Source organism: Symphodus melops, assembly GCF_947650265.1.
Source record: "Symphodus melops genome assembly, chromosome: 1".
In the NCBI taxonomy this organism is placed as follows: Eukaryota; Metazoa; Chordata; class Actinopteri; order Labriformes; family Labridae; genus Symphodus; species Symphodus melops.
This window is the reverse complement of record NC_136691.1, coordinates 4,414,009-4,431,523: the sequence shown is the minus strand read 5'-3', so window position 1 is coordinate 4,431,523 and position 17,515 is coordinate 4,414,009. Positions and strand designations below refer to the sequence as shown.

Sequence of the window (17,515 nt, the reverse complement as noted above, 5' to 3'; positions counted from 1 at the left end):
TTGCTTCAATGTACGAGTCCCATGAGCATCATCATCATTGGAGCAGAAATATTTCTCCTGTGGTCCAAACTGCATGCAGAGTTTATGATACTATCAAAGTATGATAGTATCCTCCTCAGATCAGCACACAGTCATGGAAATAAAAAACGGTAACAGATTTAAATAGAAGCCAACAAATAATGACGCAGGAGGTTAATGATTAAAAAGGAGTATTTGTGCCACTTTGGTGTACCTAACATTTTAAAGAGAAATTGAAATATGGCAATCAAGATCTCGTGTTTGGATGCTTTGTGGGGGGAGGGGTTCAAAGTAATTTTGTATGAAGTCCTTTGATGAGTACACACAGACAAGTTCTGCCATCGTAGAGATTTTAGAGTCGTGATTTATGAAGTACACACACACATCAATCACATAATCACTTCTGCTGATGAATCACAGGTAACACACACACACACCTAATTTCACAATCTAAGCATGTCAGCAGCTGCCTTAAAGCTATCACTCATCCTCAACCTCCTCCGCCTGCCAGTGTTTAATATTTTATGAGCAGAGAGCAGATTTATCAGGACAGAAAGAGGCCATTTTTAATTTAGCTGCACCCATCAGACTGTCAACATTATTTAAATTAGAGAGAGATTATTCATTGCTTTGCTTTTAGTTTATTCCAGCAGAGGTAGAGGTAGCCTTATACTGTTTAAAAGCAGCATCAGGGCCAAAGTGAGTGGATCCTGAGTGAACTGTTGCTGCCCTCTGCTGGTAGAGAAGGGAAATACCCCCATGCCTTATTACGTACTGGCTTTTAAAGTGGTTCCGGCTCAGTCTGTATGTTGGGCTAAGTTAACCGAACTTATAAAGACAAGTTAAGATTAATAAATAAATTAAAATTAATTCAGAGATTTTTTTTATTTTTGCCTTATCGTTGGACCGAAGCCACTTGGCCATTCTTACAAAGGTGACTACTTTTATAGGCCTATCTATTTCTTTTCACTTTATTTGTAAACTTGGATTTCTATTTTTGGATCAAATAAAAACGGTCTTATGCATACTGGTACTGGTACATGCTACATGCTGGTATTGCTAACGACTGATGATGAGGATCTGAGGATTATTTTTTTCTTTTTATTCCAGCTGAAAGGAAGTGGAATGCATTGTGGCGTGTAAAGTGAATACCCAGTGAACATCCAGGAAAGTCAAGCTGAAAATGAAGATGAAAAGAATGGAGCTTCTGGGACTGTAGGAAGCACTGAGGGGGAAGGTAAGAAGCCAACTCTGTCATACCTGATGTCTATTCTTTAGGCCCACATAGATCAGCATGAGGCTAAAAAGTTTATTCAAGTTAATTATAAATAAGTTTGCATTTGCTTTTGAGCGTTTTTCTAAATGTTTGTAGTTTCATCAGGTACCGAGTGTTAGACTCCTACCGGCTACTGTATTCAGGCTGACATTTATTGGGGCAGAAGAAATTGATTTGGGTCACGTAGAAACATCATTGTGTGTGCGTGTCAGACACAGCTGTAAAGTGACTAAACTACTCTCTGTAAATTTAATGTAGACTTTATGAGATGAATTATGAATGAATGAACGTCTGCTGATACAATGTAGGTTAACAAAGTAGGTTATGACAAAACTCTGAATAGATTAGTGAAATCTGGATGCACATCTAAAATACAGTGAATGATTTATACATGTAAGTAAAAGAATCATAATCTGAATTTTGGGAGATTTTAGAGTTATGTGAATTCTCTAGCGTCAAAAAATGAGGGATAAACAGGAGGCACCGTCATCCAAGCAGTTGTGAGACGCGCCCCAAGCACAGAGGCTCTATGGTCTTCAAACTCGGCCCTTTGCTGCATGTCATACCCAGAGAAGCTGTTTGTCCACAAGCAAGGCAGGCAACTTCCCGGGCCACCTTGGGGCAGATTTTAAAATGTTGCAATTACAGTATAAACCTCCCTAATAGGGCCCCCATCTGAGGGCACTCACTCTCATTGCCCTGCTAAGCACATCATCTCTTACTCTTGTCAAAACCAAAGTTTCTCAATGAAAATCACTCGAAGACGCAGAGTGTCCTGACACTGCTAGATATAATACATGTTTGCATATAGGGCCCCAGCAGACTCTAGAATTGCCACTGGTTATCACCCACACCCTCCTCCCATCATTTCCTGTCTCTCTTTAGCTTTCTTATCTAATAACCAAAAGAAAGGTGAAAAAACATACTTGTGAAAATGAGGGAATAATTTGAGGGTTTTTTATTTATTGACAGTTTTTAAGTCCTGGCAAACACACAATGCGCTCAACATCTACACAGGGTCATTTATTCATTGAAGACCTTATGTCAAACCTTTAAAGTACACAGTAATAATCGAGGAATAAAAGTGAGGCAGATTATTTAAACAAAGCCCTATGAAAGGAAAACGAAGAGCAGATTTAGACAAAGATTTATATTGAAAAAGCCAGACAATATAAATTCATTGTACACTGGAAAAAGAGGTCACTCTTTCAAAGTCTATAGTTCAAAGACTTTTAGAGTTATACTGCAGCGCCCTCTCCTGGTGAAATGACACACAGACGCTTCTCATACTGTTTCCTTCTTGTTTTTTGAGGCGATTTCTTGAAGCACCCAAAAACATCCATTGTGGAGAACACACTAAAGTGTCTTTTTATTTTTTGACTATACTTTAAGACTCAGTGTGTCAATAAAAAGTGTGCACAACGGAGAGTGATTTAATGTTGATGATTGATATGATTAACTTAATCATTGATCAAGCTATAGAGAAAGAGGTTCAAATCCACACGATGCATCAGGTTAACAGCCTTGGGTTCATATGGTGGTGTGTCAAGTGGAAGGTGCCATGTTTGATAGAAGTGGAGGGATGTTTAGGTGGTTGAGATTAAAAATGTTATTTAAAAGGCAGTTTTATTTCAGTATCAGTATTTACTTAACTGAAATGTATTTTGACATGCTGTAGCTTTATTGATAGTTTGTGTTGTTTGTAGAACCGATAATACTCACCTGAGAGTGAACTGATTTCCACACCCTTATGGTTGGTTCCAGCTCCTACATAAGAGGTAGATTGAGAGCCTCGTAGGTATTTGGAGTTGGGAGCTGGAGTGGATCAGAGGTGAGTTTGAACAACTTATCAAAGAGTGTACAGAGCTGAAGGGCCCAGACTGGGATTGTTTAAAGCTCAGTCTCTTCGTTTGTTTGGCACTTTTTGCGTAATTTATTTTTTATTGCAAGTATTATTTTCATTTTTACAAAGGAACAAAGGAGGGCCTACAGGCCCGGTGAATTCTCAGAAAAAGGCAAACCAGCAGAGGTGTAAGAGTACTAAAATATTAAACACAAGTAAAAGTATTAGTTTAAAAATGTACTTGTGTAAAAAAACAAAAATAACGATTCCGCCTTTTTTTAACCAGAAGTATGTTTTAATGATGTTTAATTTAATATCTAAAATAACATTAAACACCCGAGCTGATCTGGTACCGACACCGTCCCTCCATCGTGGGAGTGGGACGCAAGCGGGTTCAGCGCAGATCGCCCCAAAAAATCACACCATTAATCATCATTACTGCCACTATCATCCCTCGACTGGTTGACATCTTTTATCCAGATTAAGACAAATGTTTGTGGCGTCTCTGCTGCCAACTCTTTACCACAACATCTACTTAATATTTTGGTTTAAATTTTGTTTATTTGTTTGTGTGCTTTATTTGAATCTTAAACAGGTTATTCTTTAACAAGTGGTTTGAGTTATATTAACTCAACTTTTAACAAAGTTAGATTTGATTAATAATAATGTGTGCAATCTGTTTATGTGTTTAGTGTTTTATCAACAGCGTGCACAGATTTTTACAGCCGCTCGACTTGGACAGAATACTCTAACAGAGGAACTTTATAGAAACCAGAAGGGTATTCACACCTGAGCTCCTGAACTGGACTCAGGAAGGTGACGTTTGTTGTCCTCAGCCAGGTCAGGAAGTTCTTCAAGTTTTGATCGCAGTGAAAGCGGTTTGCTTCAAGGTCGAGGTATCTGAGGAAATGGAAAGCCTGTGGGTCTGGGGTCGCGATGAAGTTGTTAGACAGGTGGAGAACTTTGAGACTTTTGGGAAACTCGTCAGAATGGAGGTAAGTCAAGGAATTAAATGAGAGATCCAGCTCCAACATTGAGGTAAGACCCTTAAAAACGCCTTGAGGAAGAGACTGCAGGGCGTTGAAACTCAAATTAAGAACGAGCACTTGTTGAAGGTCGTCAAACAGATTCAAGCATCTCCCTTGAGACCAGATAGACTGCAAAGAGCTGCTGTGAAGATCCAGGACTGTGACATTACTCAAACAAATCTCTGAAACTCTACTGAGCGTGCAGAAGCTGATTCTGTTTCCGCCGTGGTAGAGTTTCTCGAGGCGTCTCAGCCCGGTTAGAAAGGTGAAAACATCCCCCAGATTTGTCAATCTGTTGTCCTGAACGTCCAAATGTTTAACATTACTGGCAAAGTGCATGATGCTGCTCACAGACGAGGGCTCCAATTTATTATCACTCAACAAAAGTAAATCTAAGTGCGGGAGAAACGCAGGGAAGCCGAGATTACGCAAAGAGTTTCCTGACAGAAGTAACATTTTCAAATTGGGAAGTCCTCTAAATGAGCCATAAGCAAGAGCGCCAATGTGATTGTTAGATAAATCCAACACTTGCAGGTTTGTCAGAGAAGAAAATGTGTGAGAGTAGATTTCCCCGAGCAAGTTGTGAGACAGGTTGAGCATCCTTAAATGTCCCTGAAGACCTTCAAAGGCGTCTCTGTGGATCTGATTCACCTTGTTTTGGGAAACATCAATGATTGCGACCTCTTTCAGCGGACTGAAAACCGCCGGGTGCAACGCAAATATCCTGTTTTTTGACATATCCAAATAGTGGATTGAACTGTTTCTCAGGCCGTTAAATGTGTTTCTGTTGGGATCAGGGAGATTGTTGAAGGACAGCCCTGCACCCATTGGTCCAGAAAGTTTGAGATGACTGATCTTAGTCCCGTCTATGGCTCTGAAGAACTGCTTTGTTTTTGAAACGCTAAACACATTGTGGGACAAGTCAAGTATCTTGAAGGACACTTCTCTGAAAGGATTCCCACATTTCTGCCAGTTGAAACCTTCACTGGACATTGCCTTCAGATGAACTGAGTTCAAATTCAGATAATTTAAGTGCTTACCCCTAAAAGCGATCAGATCAGATTCACATATTTGGTCAATTCGGTTCAACTTCAGATTCAAAACCTTCAAATTTGTCATGTTTGCGAATATCATTGAAGGCTTGAGTCTTTGTATCTGATTTCCAAAGAGGTCAAGAGTCTCTAAGGAGGACAATGGCTCCAAAAAGTACCCCTCAAGTATTGATTCATTAAGTAAGCAGTAATACAAACTGAGATCCTTCAAACCGGATAGTCCTGCGAAAGCAAGCGGCTCCAGTCGAAGGCCGAGATTGAAACCGAGCTCCAGCTTCCTCAGATTTCCTTGTTCGATGAAGGAGTTGTTCCTGATCACAAGAGGTACGAGCTGTTTTCCAAGGTCCAGCATCTGCAGTTCCTCCAGGCCGGACAGGGAGGTGGAGTTGATCTCAGCGATGTGGTTCATCTCCAGGTACAGGTGGGTGATGTGTGGAGGGAGGGGAGGAACTGAGCGGAGGTTCTTCGAGGCACAGTTTGCTACAGAGCCCATAATGAGGCATGATGGGAAACATCCCGGCACCTGCAAGTAAGTACATTTATTTTATCTGGGAGTATCAGTATGTAGTTCCTGATAAAACATGAAGTGTTGTAGTGTTATAATATGTGTTTGATCATTAAAAGAACTTTTAAATAAAAGTGTGCACCAGAAACCCAAATCACAGTTTTATTTCCCAAGCAGAAAACAATATTTTGATATCAAAGGAGAGAAATGTATACAGAAACAAAACTAGATTAGTCAGACAGCCATTATTATTAAAGTTATACCTTCAAAGAGAAAAAGTCAAACTGTGAATTTGTTGTCATTTTTTTAAAGACATAACTCCAAAATTGCATTTTCTTGCTCCTTTGATCGGTCATTTTGGCCTTATTTATTTGTAATATTCACACAAAAATAAACAAGCACAAAGGCATAAACAAGGCACACAAATAAACATATTCCAAAAGTTTTTGTCCTTTGCTTACAAAAAACAAACAAATGTAACTCTTTTCCCATATTTTACAAGAAAACAAAGCACAGAGCTCAAGGATCAAGCTGTTACATGGATTTTTTTTTTTTTTTACCTGATAAAATTAAATTTTGCACACGAAATAAATGGTTTGCATTAATTGAATTTGATTTTCTTTCAGATTTCAAATCGTCTAATAAATGTTTACAAGACAGACAATGCATGTTCTACTTCTTGGCACTCGTTAATGCTCCCCATGCTTTGGCTTGTACAAAAAAAATCATCAGGCTTATATGTCTGAAGTTGTTTCATTTGTGATTAGACCCTGATTTAAAGAACCTGAATTTCTGCTACACCAATGTCAATAACTTTGAATTCACTCTGTAGTTGCTTTGTCTGAGATTTGTGGCTAATTTCTGTATGCAAAGCTGCAATATAAGACAGTATCTTTCCATTTTCTTTTTAATTTGACTTACCTGCAGCAAAACAGAGAAAATGACCACCTGATGACCCCACAGCCACATTTCCACCCAGCAATCAAACTCTTAATATTAGTTAAAATATCGGCCCAGCTCTTATAGTGTTAAAATCAGAACTCCTGTGTGCAGGGATTTCAGCCGGAGCTTGTTTTATGTCCAAGTATTTGCGTCACTTGTGCTGAGCATTGCATTGACCCTGCAGCAAACATGACACTCAGTGGGCGTTCCCCCTTTTTTTCCGGGCTTACATGAGAATGGGAAGTACAGCTGCATGTTTGTTAACCTACGTCGATAACTTCTGTATGTTTAGACGTTGTGTTTTGCAGTAAGGCTGGGACACTCTTTTGCACAACTGACTGCTTTAAATATCACACATTGGCAGGTGTTGTAGGAGTTGCATCGTGAAGTTACTTCCCAGCTTTGTGTTGAAGGTTGATTACACACATGAGAAGCTGTAAATAGTGTCAAACTGATGTAATAGGCTTACTTCCTCTCAGACTTTTTCCTCATACCCAGTCTAGTAATAAATATCAAATGTTTTACACACATGTTTTCATTAATGTAGAAACCAGCAACAGTTATTGAATGCCTTCAAAAACACAAATTAATGTTAAATCCTTCTGTTGCCAAAATCAAGATTTAAAAAATGTTTATAAAACATGAATGATTTGGAAACGTATTTCTTGTATTCAGGCCCTTTCATCAATGTTTTTTGTGTGAACATTTCTCAGGTTTTGGTTGTTTGGAGATGCAGCATTTTCTGTCAATACACTGAAGTTTAAATGAATGTAATTACCACAGAAAATGACACAAAATTTTTCCAGTATATGATCTTTTTGTATGATTCAACAGATATTGTAAACGTATTAGATTTTTAAATAAACTTCCCAATATAGCACAGCAGTTTTCCTGTAATAACATTAACTCGGTTACAGCGTATAGTACTAAACACATGAGTACACGAGTGCAGGAAACTGTTTAGTCACGAGATTGAAAATGTTATTGCTTAAGAGCAACATTTCAGTTTCAGTTTCCTAAAATGTCCTTCCTCTTTCAGACAGTCCAAGTTGTTTTTATTATTGTCTGGTTTTTGGTGGAGAATTACATGAACATGTTGGTGTATGTTTATGAGTGTATTTTCTAAGAAACAATTTTTCTTCTTTAGTGTTTCTGTTTCAGTTGTACTACACTACACAGAAGTGGAATAACATGTATATTGTTTGTCTATTACATTAGTTACTTTGCAAATTATAATTTTACATATCTTTATAGTTTATTTACATTAATGTATGCAATTTTCTGTAATGTGAAAATTGTGAATAATGTCACAGTTAAACAGCTTAAAAAGAATCAAAAAGGGTTTCTTTTTTAAAATCAGTTTCACCTAAAGTCTATGGAGACAGAGGAGGGGTGATGGCCATAACTTTAAAAGACAATGGTCAGTGTTGCATTTTGATTCAGCCTAATGTGCTTATTACACTGCAGAGTAGAGTGTGTGTGTGTGTACATGTTGTTTTTTGACACAAGACTGCTGAATTTCACAACCTCTGGAGAATGAAGGCTTGTCAAATACGACAGAGAATGACAAACAGAGGTTGACAGACATTGTGGAAAAATGTTATCGGCTATTAAAATTAGAAGATATTTTCCTTCCAGGCTACCTCCTCAAATTGTAGCCTACTTCAGGAACCTACGTTTCATAAACAACTTCTTTAATTAGAACATTGAATTTGCAATTGACAACAATTTACAACACATTTTTCATTAACGTGTTCTGTAACCACATTTTACTGAACCAAGCAGTAAAAGAGCTTCACCGACCAAATGTTTTGACTGTCCTTTTAAATGAAACAGCAGAATAGGCAGAAACAACGCAAATAAAAAAGTTGTTGTCATCAGATGTGCGCTTTGTTGATGCCGACGATTAAGCGCGTCGTGACGTAATAAGAACGTAAGTTAAAGTTGTTATGGTAACCGTCGGAAGTTCCACGGACTCATTTTCTTCATTGTTGAAGAAAAATTGCGTCCTTTTGGGGGCATTAAAGAAAGTGAATTCAAATTATAACGCCACTGAAACAGCTGTAATGTCGTTTGTTCGTGTCACCGCTTACCGTCACCAGCAGGGAAAAGGGGGCAGGACGGAGGGAGCGAGGAGGGGAGTGACTTTCTTTCAAAAATAGTACACTTCATCTCGGCTGCAACCGGCAGTACGGCAGGCAGCAACGGTGAGGGGTAACTATGGAGAGTGTGTAACAGGATTGGCTACGGAAATAAATAACGGGACCAGGACGAAGGATTTTAAACTCAAAGAAAAGGCAAAAAAAAAAAGAAAAAAAGAAAAGAAGGAAGGAAGGAAGCGGATACGTCAAGACAGGAGAGGAGAAACTGTGTTTCAGCTCGCCAAAGTCAGTGCCACACGTTTCAGTGTTGATGTCGGTATTTGGACACGAATACCTGCCGAAAATAGTCCCGGTGAGTAATAGACCTGCTCATAAATATGTCTGTAGAGCAATACAGTAAAAAGTCTCCCGAAAACAAATAGTGGACATATTGAGTCGATACGTGTGACTTTCAGTGTAGAAATGCCTTCTAGTGTGGAGAGTTAAAGCTCACATTCAGTCGGTGGTGGAACAAGGTGAACAGTGAGTTAAACTTTTCTGCAACATGGCCGCTCAGATGTCACAGCTTCCCAGAAGTAGGCAGAACTAAATGAGAGCTTTGACTCCAGTCTGTAAAATGCATGGCAGCTTAAACTCTTCACTGAAGACTATTGAAATATTGCACTTAAAGAAAAAAAGTGGACTGCAAAGTCCCTCCTTCCCTGTCTTGAGTCTTGCCCACTTTTCAAATCAAAACTACCATTGGTGTTTGACCTATAGAAGAAGTGCCGTTTCCTTCTGTGGGATGGAAGTTATTTCATTCAAAGTTAACACAAGAAACACACATTATGCTCAACTAAACATATTGACCTTTAGATTTGGAGTGTTTTCTGTGAATTCGGCACAGTATAAAGTAGTAGTAAAGTTATTCTAAATAAGATGTAATAGGCCGAATGGAAACAGACATTGATCTAAGAGATGCATAACTATATCTGATTTGCAGATTGATATCAGTGTTTTCCCCTATAGATTGGATTTGTAGCAGCAAATTTTTAACACTTATTAAACCATCATTATTGACATTTATTGGACAACATAATCAACTGAAAACCAGCCTATTGTCATAACCTGGCTCCTGGGCACAATAATTGTAAAGATGAGAGGCGTCATAATTCTACCAAAGAAAATTTCAAATCAAATTCTAGCAGCAGTGGTCATATGTACACAGGGGAAACACTGGATATGAATCATCACATGCATGAATGAATCATTATATCTGACCATGTGTGGTCAGATGAAGTGATTTATCTCACCACAGCCTGCCATAAAGGGTCATCTGAGACAGCACAAGTATTTTGGAGAGCTGGGGTAGAGACTGACAGCCACACCGCCATACTTACAACCCAGAAATGTTATAAGTAATACACGTATTTAAAGATTGTACTACTCCATTTCGGAGGCTTATTCGACGAGAAATGTGTATTCCTGATCGTAAAAACTGTAAATAGCTATTTCCTCCAAGAGTTTGATTTTCTGCATTTGTATGGTAGGAGAGAAGACAAGATGACTGTTCTTCTTTTAGCCTGCCAAAACAACATTTTAATTTGAGAGACATTATTGATGTAAGCATTCGCATTATGGATTGTGTTTGCCTTGTGTATGTTTGAACTCCCTCAATATGTTTAACTCTTAATTCTTAGCATTTTTCTCTCCATCAAATGCGTTATTGCATATTCTGACTAAACCTAGTACATCAGCTCGATTCTGTTATTGTACCCTATTTAAATTCAAAACATAGTTCTTTCCCCTTTGAAATGTTTGTGTTATCAAGCAGTTAAACTCAAACTATCAACTTCAGGTAAAGAACTGAAATTAAAGAATATGCAGAAATGCATGGCTGTACTTTTGAAGCAATCAGAAAGTCATCAATTTAATTTTCTCCGGTCAGGTTACAAACATCTCTAAACTGTTGCTCCCTGCTGAGGGAACTAATGAGAGCGGCTCGACTGACTGATGGGCTCTCCTGGTGGGTCTCCACTTTTCCCCAGGTTCAACAATTGTCAGTTGAGCAGTACAGGATTTGTTTGCATATTTAACAGCACAAAATAAGAGGGCATATTTTTTCAATCATCCAAAACCTCGGGCATGATTTAACATGTATATTCCCCCTCCATCACTGAAACAGAGTTCAGTACTTCATCTAAACATACCTGCAGATAATCAACATTTTTATTTGATTTCATCTCAACACGTCTCTACATAAGGAAAGGCTTGAGCTGTTGTTCCTCTCTCCACCGTGAGTGGGGAGATGATAGCTGTGAGGGTGAAACCTATGATTAACATCCACCCCCTGCTTTATATAATTCCCTCGTGTTTAATTACAGTGAAATGTAAGTATTCTTCATTTTGCACGTAGGAGCAGTGAGATGGCTGTCAAACACTCGTGGGGATATCTGGGCTCCCTACACATTTACTGTTTTATCTGATGCCCTCGAGTTACAGGCGGCGCAGCAGTGTAATGTCGAGTTTGCCTGTGGGAAAGAATTGATTAATAGCTTGTTTTGGATTCCTGAATCGCTTTTCTAAGGTCACTGAAAACACCAGCCCGCCCCTGCTCATAGAGGTGTTCGTGACCAAGTTTGTTCTAATCCACTTTAAAATACTTTCACTCTTGCTGCCACTTTTCAAGAGTGATACGACTGTGGTGTTTTTTGCTCGAGGGCCAAGAGATAGACGAAAGGAGAGTTAAAGACTCTTAGAGGATTTAGTTTTAGGTTTTTGTGATGAAGAGTTGAATTCGGGCATCTTTTTCCTTCCTCCCCCATAATATTTCAACTAAGTATTTCTGGTATGTAAGGCTGCAGGTTCAATGTCACACGTCTCTTCTCTGCTCTGCACTCTGGTTTCTTTAGGACTCGAGATACACAGCACTTTCACTTCCTGTCTGTATGTCTTCATGCTTCTCTCTCGTACCCTCTTCCTGTGTTTTTTTAACCACACTGATTGATCTCGTTTTTTCCTACTCACATCTTAGTACAGCTTAAACTTTGTCTAATTCTCTTCACAGTGTTGTTGTTCATTTATTGTTTCAGTCTCTCCCTGTCTGGTTACAGTTCCGTACAGTAGCTCTGTTTTAGATCAATAATCTTTGGTTGGAAAAACTTTGCGGCTTTTGCTAAATAAGAGGGAATGCCTTGGCATGGATGGATGCTCAGATGCTTGTCTATCATCGCTTGGTCATTTCCCACCAAAATGAATAAGAGGAGATTCATTTCAACATGATGTCTAAATGCATTCTTGGAGTCGAGCTAACAAGCACTGTAAACGTTTCTAGCTTTTTCAAGTTTGAATGCAAAGTAATCACTCCAAATCTCTTCAATATGTTCAGTCTGAAGTTCTTGTAAAAAGAAAAAAAAACCTTCCAGCCAGTTCAGGCTTGCTTTTTCTTTTTATACCGAAGAGACTTCAACTCCTCGTCCAGTCCTCTAAACACCCTTTGGTATGCTCGCTCGATCCTAAATGTGTTGCTTCTGTTTTTACCTGCCTGGAGACGACCCCGGGGTCGTGCCGGGTCAGTCGGGTGGTCTCTGACAGCTCAGGGGTCAGAGGTCAGGACGCAGGGATTGGAGAGAGTTTGGCTTCCCATTCAACCTGCTTTTGCATTTCAAAGTATTTATCTGGGAAACAAGAGCGTAACAAAAAAACAACTTTAGTAATAAATTTTTTAATACATTAATAAATGATGTGTGTGGACTCCAGCTTCTCAAATGTGAGAAATTACAAATGTACGACTTAAATATTTATTATTTATCCATCTTTGGTTTTCTAATGGTACATGGCAGTTATATAGAGTGGCACTGATGGACATGTTTCTCTATTTTCAGTTTATCTTGATGCTCCATTCATTCCTACAGTATAGTTACAACTCCTAGAAATGCTTTCTCTGCTCTTTTGCACACTATCAGCATATTGTCCAATAATCAGCTCCCGCAGTAATAATGAATATATTCAGTCAAACAGGTATCATATCACGTCCAAATCACACAGATTAACTACCTTCCTGCCCCTGGAAAAAACAACCCAAATATTCCAGGTCTTTGTTTAATACCTACTTACAGTTTATTTCTTCTCCATGATACCTTCAAAGCTTTTAGGACATTTGGGACAGAGGCAAACATCTGCGATCCAGACAGCTCTTTGAAATCCACAAACTTCTTTTTGAATTTCCTGAAAACACAACTTTCGAGAAACTATTTAGAAAGTTGCCCCATAGCTTTAACAGAGATGTGTGCCTGATCTGTTTCATATATGCTTCAGTTTAGCACGGGGCTCGTACGGAGGACAAACGGAGCACATACAGTAGCTAGTCCAGGCGAGTCCTGCCAGAGCAGACAGTGAGAGAAGTCAGCAGCTGCAAATGCTAATGCTGTCTTGTGGCATGCACAGTGATGTGTGCGTGTGTGTGTGTGTGTGTGGGGTGGTAAACACCCTCTTACCCCTCTTTAGTACCCCCTAGCCTGCCTGACGCCCCTGTCTGCATCGGTGTCATTGCTGTGTTGCTTCTTCTGTGCCACTAAACTTTCGGTGAGTTGAGTGAGATTTGAAGTGAAGCTTTAGTTTTTGCACGTTTAAGACTTCAGAACACGAGTGTTTACGTTTGGGTTTGGTTTTTAGAAGAGATGCTGTGTTTGTTTTCACGACCATTTGCTGTCGTCATACGTGTAACCTCTGTGCTGATACTGTGTGTGTGTGTGTGTGTGTGTGTGTGTGTGTGTGTGTGTGTGTGTGTGTGTGTGTGTGTGTGAGGGCTTAATGAACAGGTGTCCTGGTTGGGTGGTCTGCACCGATATGACACTCCTGTCAGTCACACACCAGACCCCCCCCCCCCCTCGCTAAATGTTGATGACATTAAGCTGCAGTCACGGATGGTTTCTTGATTCTTCCGTTATCATCCCGTGAAGTTTCACAATGATTCTGATATTTTGGGAAATGTTGAACGAAACAAGCTGATAAAACAGGGACAACATGTGGCGTTACCGTGCTTACAGAAACATCCAGTTAGTGATTAGTTAACGTTCGCCATGCTCAGGATAATGAAAGATTTGCTGGATGAATCTGTGTGCTGTCTTTCTGTGTCACCTGCTGACAGGATGTCACAGTTTGCACGATCGAGGTCGAGGCTGGATGCTGGTGTGTTTCTTCAGACACGCTTTGTTGACGTAGTAAAGCCTGTGCCGTTTACATTTCATGAACAGAGACGTGTTCTAATCCCGTGTTTTGTGTTCAGTTCCTCCTGTATTTGTTGGACCATATAATGAGTCACGGGAAGATTGTTTGACCTGCTACTGTGTGTGCTTGTCTAATGCTGCCTGATGACGTGTTAGTGTGTGTGTGTGTGTGTGTGTGTGTGTGTGTGATTTAATCTTTTTGTTTGGGAAAGGATTTTGTTGTATTACGCAGCTTTTCTTGCATTTGCTGTGCGGTTTGGTGTTTTTTCGGCTAAACGGTGAACGATGGAGAAGACGCACAGCCAGCTCTGGATGGCATTATTTACAGTGTTAGGGTTCCCTGTGTCATGAAGGTTTTCAGAGCGACAGAATATGCTCCGTCTTCAGCTGTATTTGTTGTGCTCTGCAGACATTTCATAGCTGGCTTCATTAGTGTCCGCGGGGTTATGTCGGTTTTTTATGGCCTTTATGAAGTGCTTTTAATCTGATAAAAGGTGTAAGAAAAGAGATCAGTTTGTAATGATTCTGTAGCTTTTTGCTGAGGGAACAGTTTCAGTCAAAGAGCAAAATGTACAACCACTCAGGACTGTCCCACTGAGAAGACTGAGCTGCTTTTATGTCGAGCTCCAATCACGAATCACGTCCTTCATCATAATGACACCTGATCAACCAAAGCAAACACACTCACAGTTTCTTATCAGTGTTTGGATGACAGGGAGTGTGTGTGTGTGTGTGTGTGTGTGTGTGTGTGTGTGTGTGTGTGTGTGTGTGTGTGTGTGTGTGTGTGTGTGTGTGTGTGTGTGTGTGTTTATAGTGTGTGTCTGTTGTTAGTGTGTCCTCCACTGTCCACAGAGACCTTCTGGCCTCATCGTCTGCAGGCGGACAAGACTTTACAAATGGCCTTTCTCTTCTCTCTCTGTCTCTCTGCTAGACTTCCATTGTTGAAGCTCCTCTGTCCTGTGTGACCCCCTGACACAGAGAGGTATGACCACACACACACACACACACACACACACACACACACTCAATAAGTGAATAATAGGGATGAGCTGTGCTATCAGAGAAGCGCTGCCTCTCGCTGTATTCCTGCTCAAAGCTCTCTGAAGCCAGAAGTTCGTGCTGCCCGTTTCCTCTTCTTCAGACTGTTGTGTATTCAGAGCAGCTCGTCCTGTTTGTGTGTTTGTTTCCGTAAAGCTCAGCAAATGTCAGCCATAATAAAACACCATGGTGTAACAACAGAGGGCATCGCCACTCACACAGCTTTGGGAAGCAACACAAAGCACAGCAGTCAGCTGAATATACATCTTCTCCCCTTCACACTTTCTTTTTCCTGAGCTCCTAATGAGGAGACAAAGCACGAAGTGTTCAATCACCCGTCAGCCACAGTCACCTCAAAGTTTTCACTGAGTGAGTGGTTTTAAATATAGATACCACCTCGAGACACACGAGTCACACAAAACCAATTCAACACAAAAGTAGTAGCAAGCTTTAACAAAAATGTCTGTTTAGTTTTTTTCAGAGAGTTTTAGTTCACTGTTTATCGTCCACTTGTGCACTGTACAACCGTATTACAGTCTGTTTGATTTCTCTGAGAGAAATATTTGGATCTTTTCGTTGTGGTCAACCTTTGTACTCAGAAACAGTGATTGGGAAAACAGCAGCCACGCTGTTCCTGGACCTCTGACACAGTCGGGGATAATTGTAGGAGGGGGGGATTACACCCAAGATGATTTAAAGCTTTCAGGGTTATAATGGGGAGCAAACCTCACACACCAAATGTTCCTGTGTGTCAACTATACACAGACAGTCAGACAGACAGACAGACAGACAGACAGACAGACAGTCAGTCAGTCAGACAGACAGACAGACAGACAGACAGACAGACAGACAGTCAGACAGACAGACAGACAGACAGACAGACAGACAGACAGACAGTCAGACAGACAGTCAGACAGACAGACAGACAGACAGTCAGACAGACAGACAGACAGACAGACAGACAGACAGTCAGACAGACAGACAGACAGACAGACAGACAGACAGACAGACAGACAGACAGTCAGACAGACAGACAGACAGACAGACAGACAGACAGACAGACAGACAGACAGATATCATGAAGGCCAGGCTGGAAATAAGCATTTACTCACCATGGACGTCCCGTGTAGTAACTGGTGAGACTTTTGGAAACTGTCAGAGCTATTTTTGGCTCGTGTAACATCCAACAGCTTTGCAGTGAAGTCATAATGCGTGTCAGCAACAAGCTTCATCCAGCAGCATCAGATGTTATGTGCTCAGTGGTTCCATCAAAGATAGATTTCATTTGGTTTCAACACAATAACAGTAAAAAACACCAAGGTAACGTTTGTCATTGATTACCAAAACAAAACATGTACAGCTCAGTCAGTCAGTGACAGCAGCACAGCTAACAGAGACAAACTTTGATTACACCCAGAATGCCTTTTTCAGAAATGTGTGCAAGTTTTGACCATGAATCAACAGTACTTGGAAATACTTCTATATTCCACTTTATTCAAAACTTTACTGATGACACCACCCAAAGCGAGCTGTTGTACTTAATAATAACCTCCGAGGCCTTGAGTGCACTCTTCAGAAGTAACCATGTGTTACTGCTACACAGGACACATTATCAATGATTCCTAAAAGGAGATTAAATTCAAGATAATTCCTACATGTTTGCAAATTGACCAAAGGACTTTTTAAATATTCTTATGCAAATTTGTGTTTTTTTTTTTCTTTAACCACTTCTAGACTTTTCTCACAAAGGTTCCTATGTTTTTGTAGCTCTTCTTAGGATATTTACTTATCAGGTCGTATCAATCCAAAAAAGAGAACAGAAACAAGAAAAGCGGTGTTCTCTCCTGAGGACAGAGTGTGAGTGAGTGAGAAATCTCAATGAAACAGCTGTATGAAGCTGAGGAGGAATGTGTGAAAGAGCAGACGAGTCCCTCTTTTGTCTGGTTGAAGCATGAAGTCTCCTGGGACGCTTTTCAAATCCTCTCTGGAATGTGTGTGTGTGTGTGTGTGTGTGTGTGTGTGTGTGTGTGTGTGTGTGTGCGTGTGTGTAAGTGCCAACTTCTTAGAAAATGTGTGTGTAGGGGGTTTGGCCTGTCACCACATTTATACAAGGAATGCAAATATTTGTGAGTGTGTTATGTGTGTTTTGGTATCTGAGTGTAGTATACTGTAACGGTTACCATGGCAACCGATATTCTTTGGGCTGTATCACCTGACAGCTGTGGTTGACAGCTTTTTTTCTTTTCTTTTTTTTCTCTCTTACGAGGAAGATTCCTTTCTCCCTCCATCCTCCCTTCCTCGAGGGAAGGAAGAACCCTCAATCTGTAACTTCTCTTGCCGTTTGTCTTTCTTCTTGCTTCCCTTCCTCCAGTGATCCTGTCTTTCTTTATGTTTTTCTATCTCTTCCTCTTTTTATAGACTGTGAGTCTTTCTTTTTTCACTCACAGTCCACCCCTCCCTCTTTTCCTCAGTGCCCTTGTTAAGTAGTTTGAGTGCCAGTCAGC

The 17,515-nt window shown here is 40.2% G+C and overlaps 2 protein-coding genes across 4 annotated transcripts in view; one reads left to right on the top strand and one right to left on the bottom strand.

The window, feature by feature from the left end:
* Nucleotides 1-3,856: 3,856 nt before the first annotated feature.
* On the bottom strand, nt 3,857-6,710 carry LOC306835914 (toll-like receptor 5; the record flags this gene model as incomplete). Its single annotated transcript, XM_079362706.1, has 2 exons — nt 6,644-6,710; nt 3,857-5,740 (listed from the first exon to the last, which is right to left on the bottom strand). The coding sequence occupies exons 1-2, from the start codon at nt 6,689-6,691 to the stop codon at nt 3,857-3,859; spliced, it is 1,932 nt and encodes a 643-aa protein (XP_079218832.1). The 5' UTR covers nt 6,692-6,710.
* A 1,909-nt stretch (nt 6,711-8,619) lies between these two features.
* Nucleotides 8,620-17,515, top strand: part of dtnba (dystrobrevin, beta a) — a 28,613-nt gene continuing 19,717 nt past the window's right edge. For all 3 annotated transcript variants that reach the window (XM_079363008.1, XM_079363007.1, XM_079363006.1), the window contains exons 1-2: nt 8,620-9,118; nt 14,905-14,955. The gene's annotated coding sequence lies outside the window, so the exon portion shown is untranslated. The remainder of the gene's footprint in view (nt 9,119-14,904; nt 14,956-17,515) is intronic.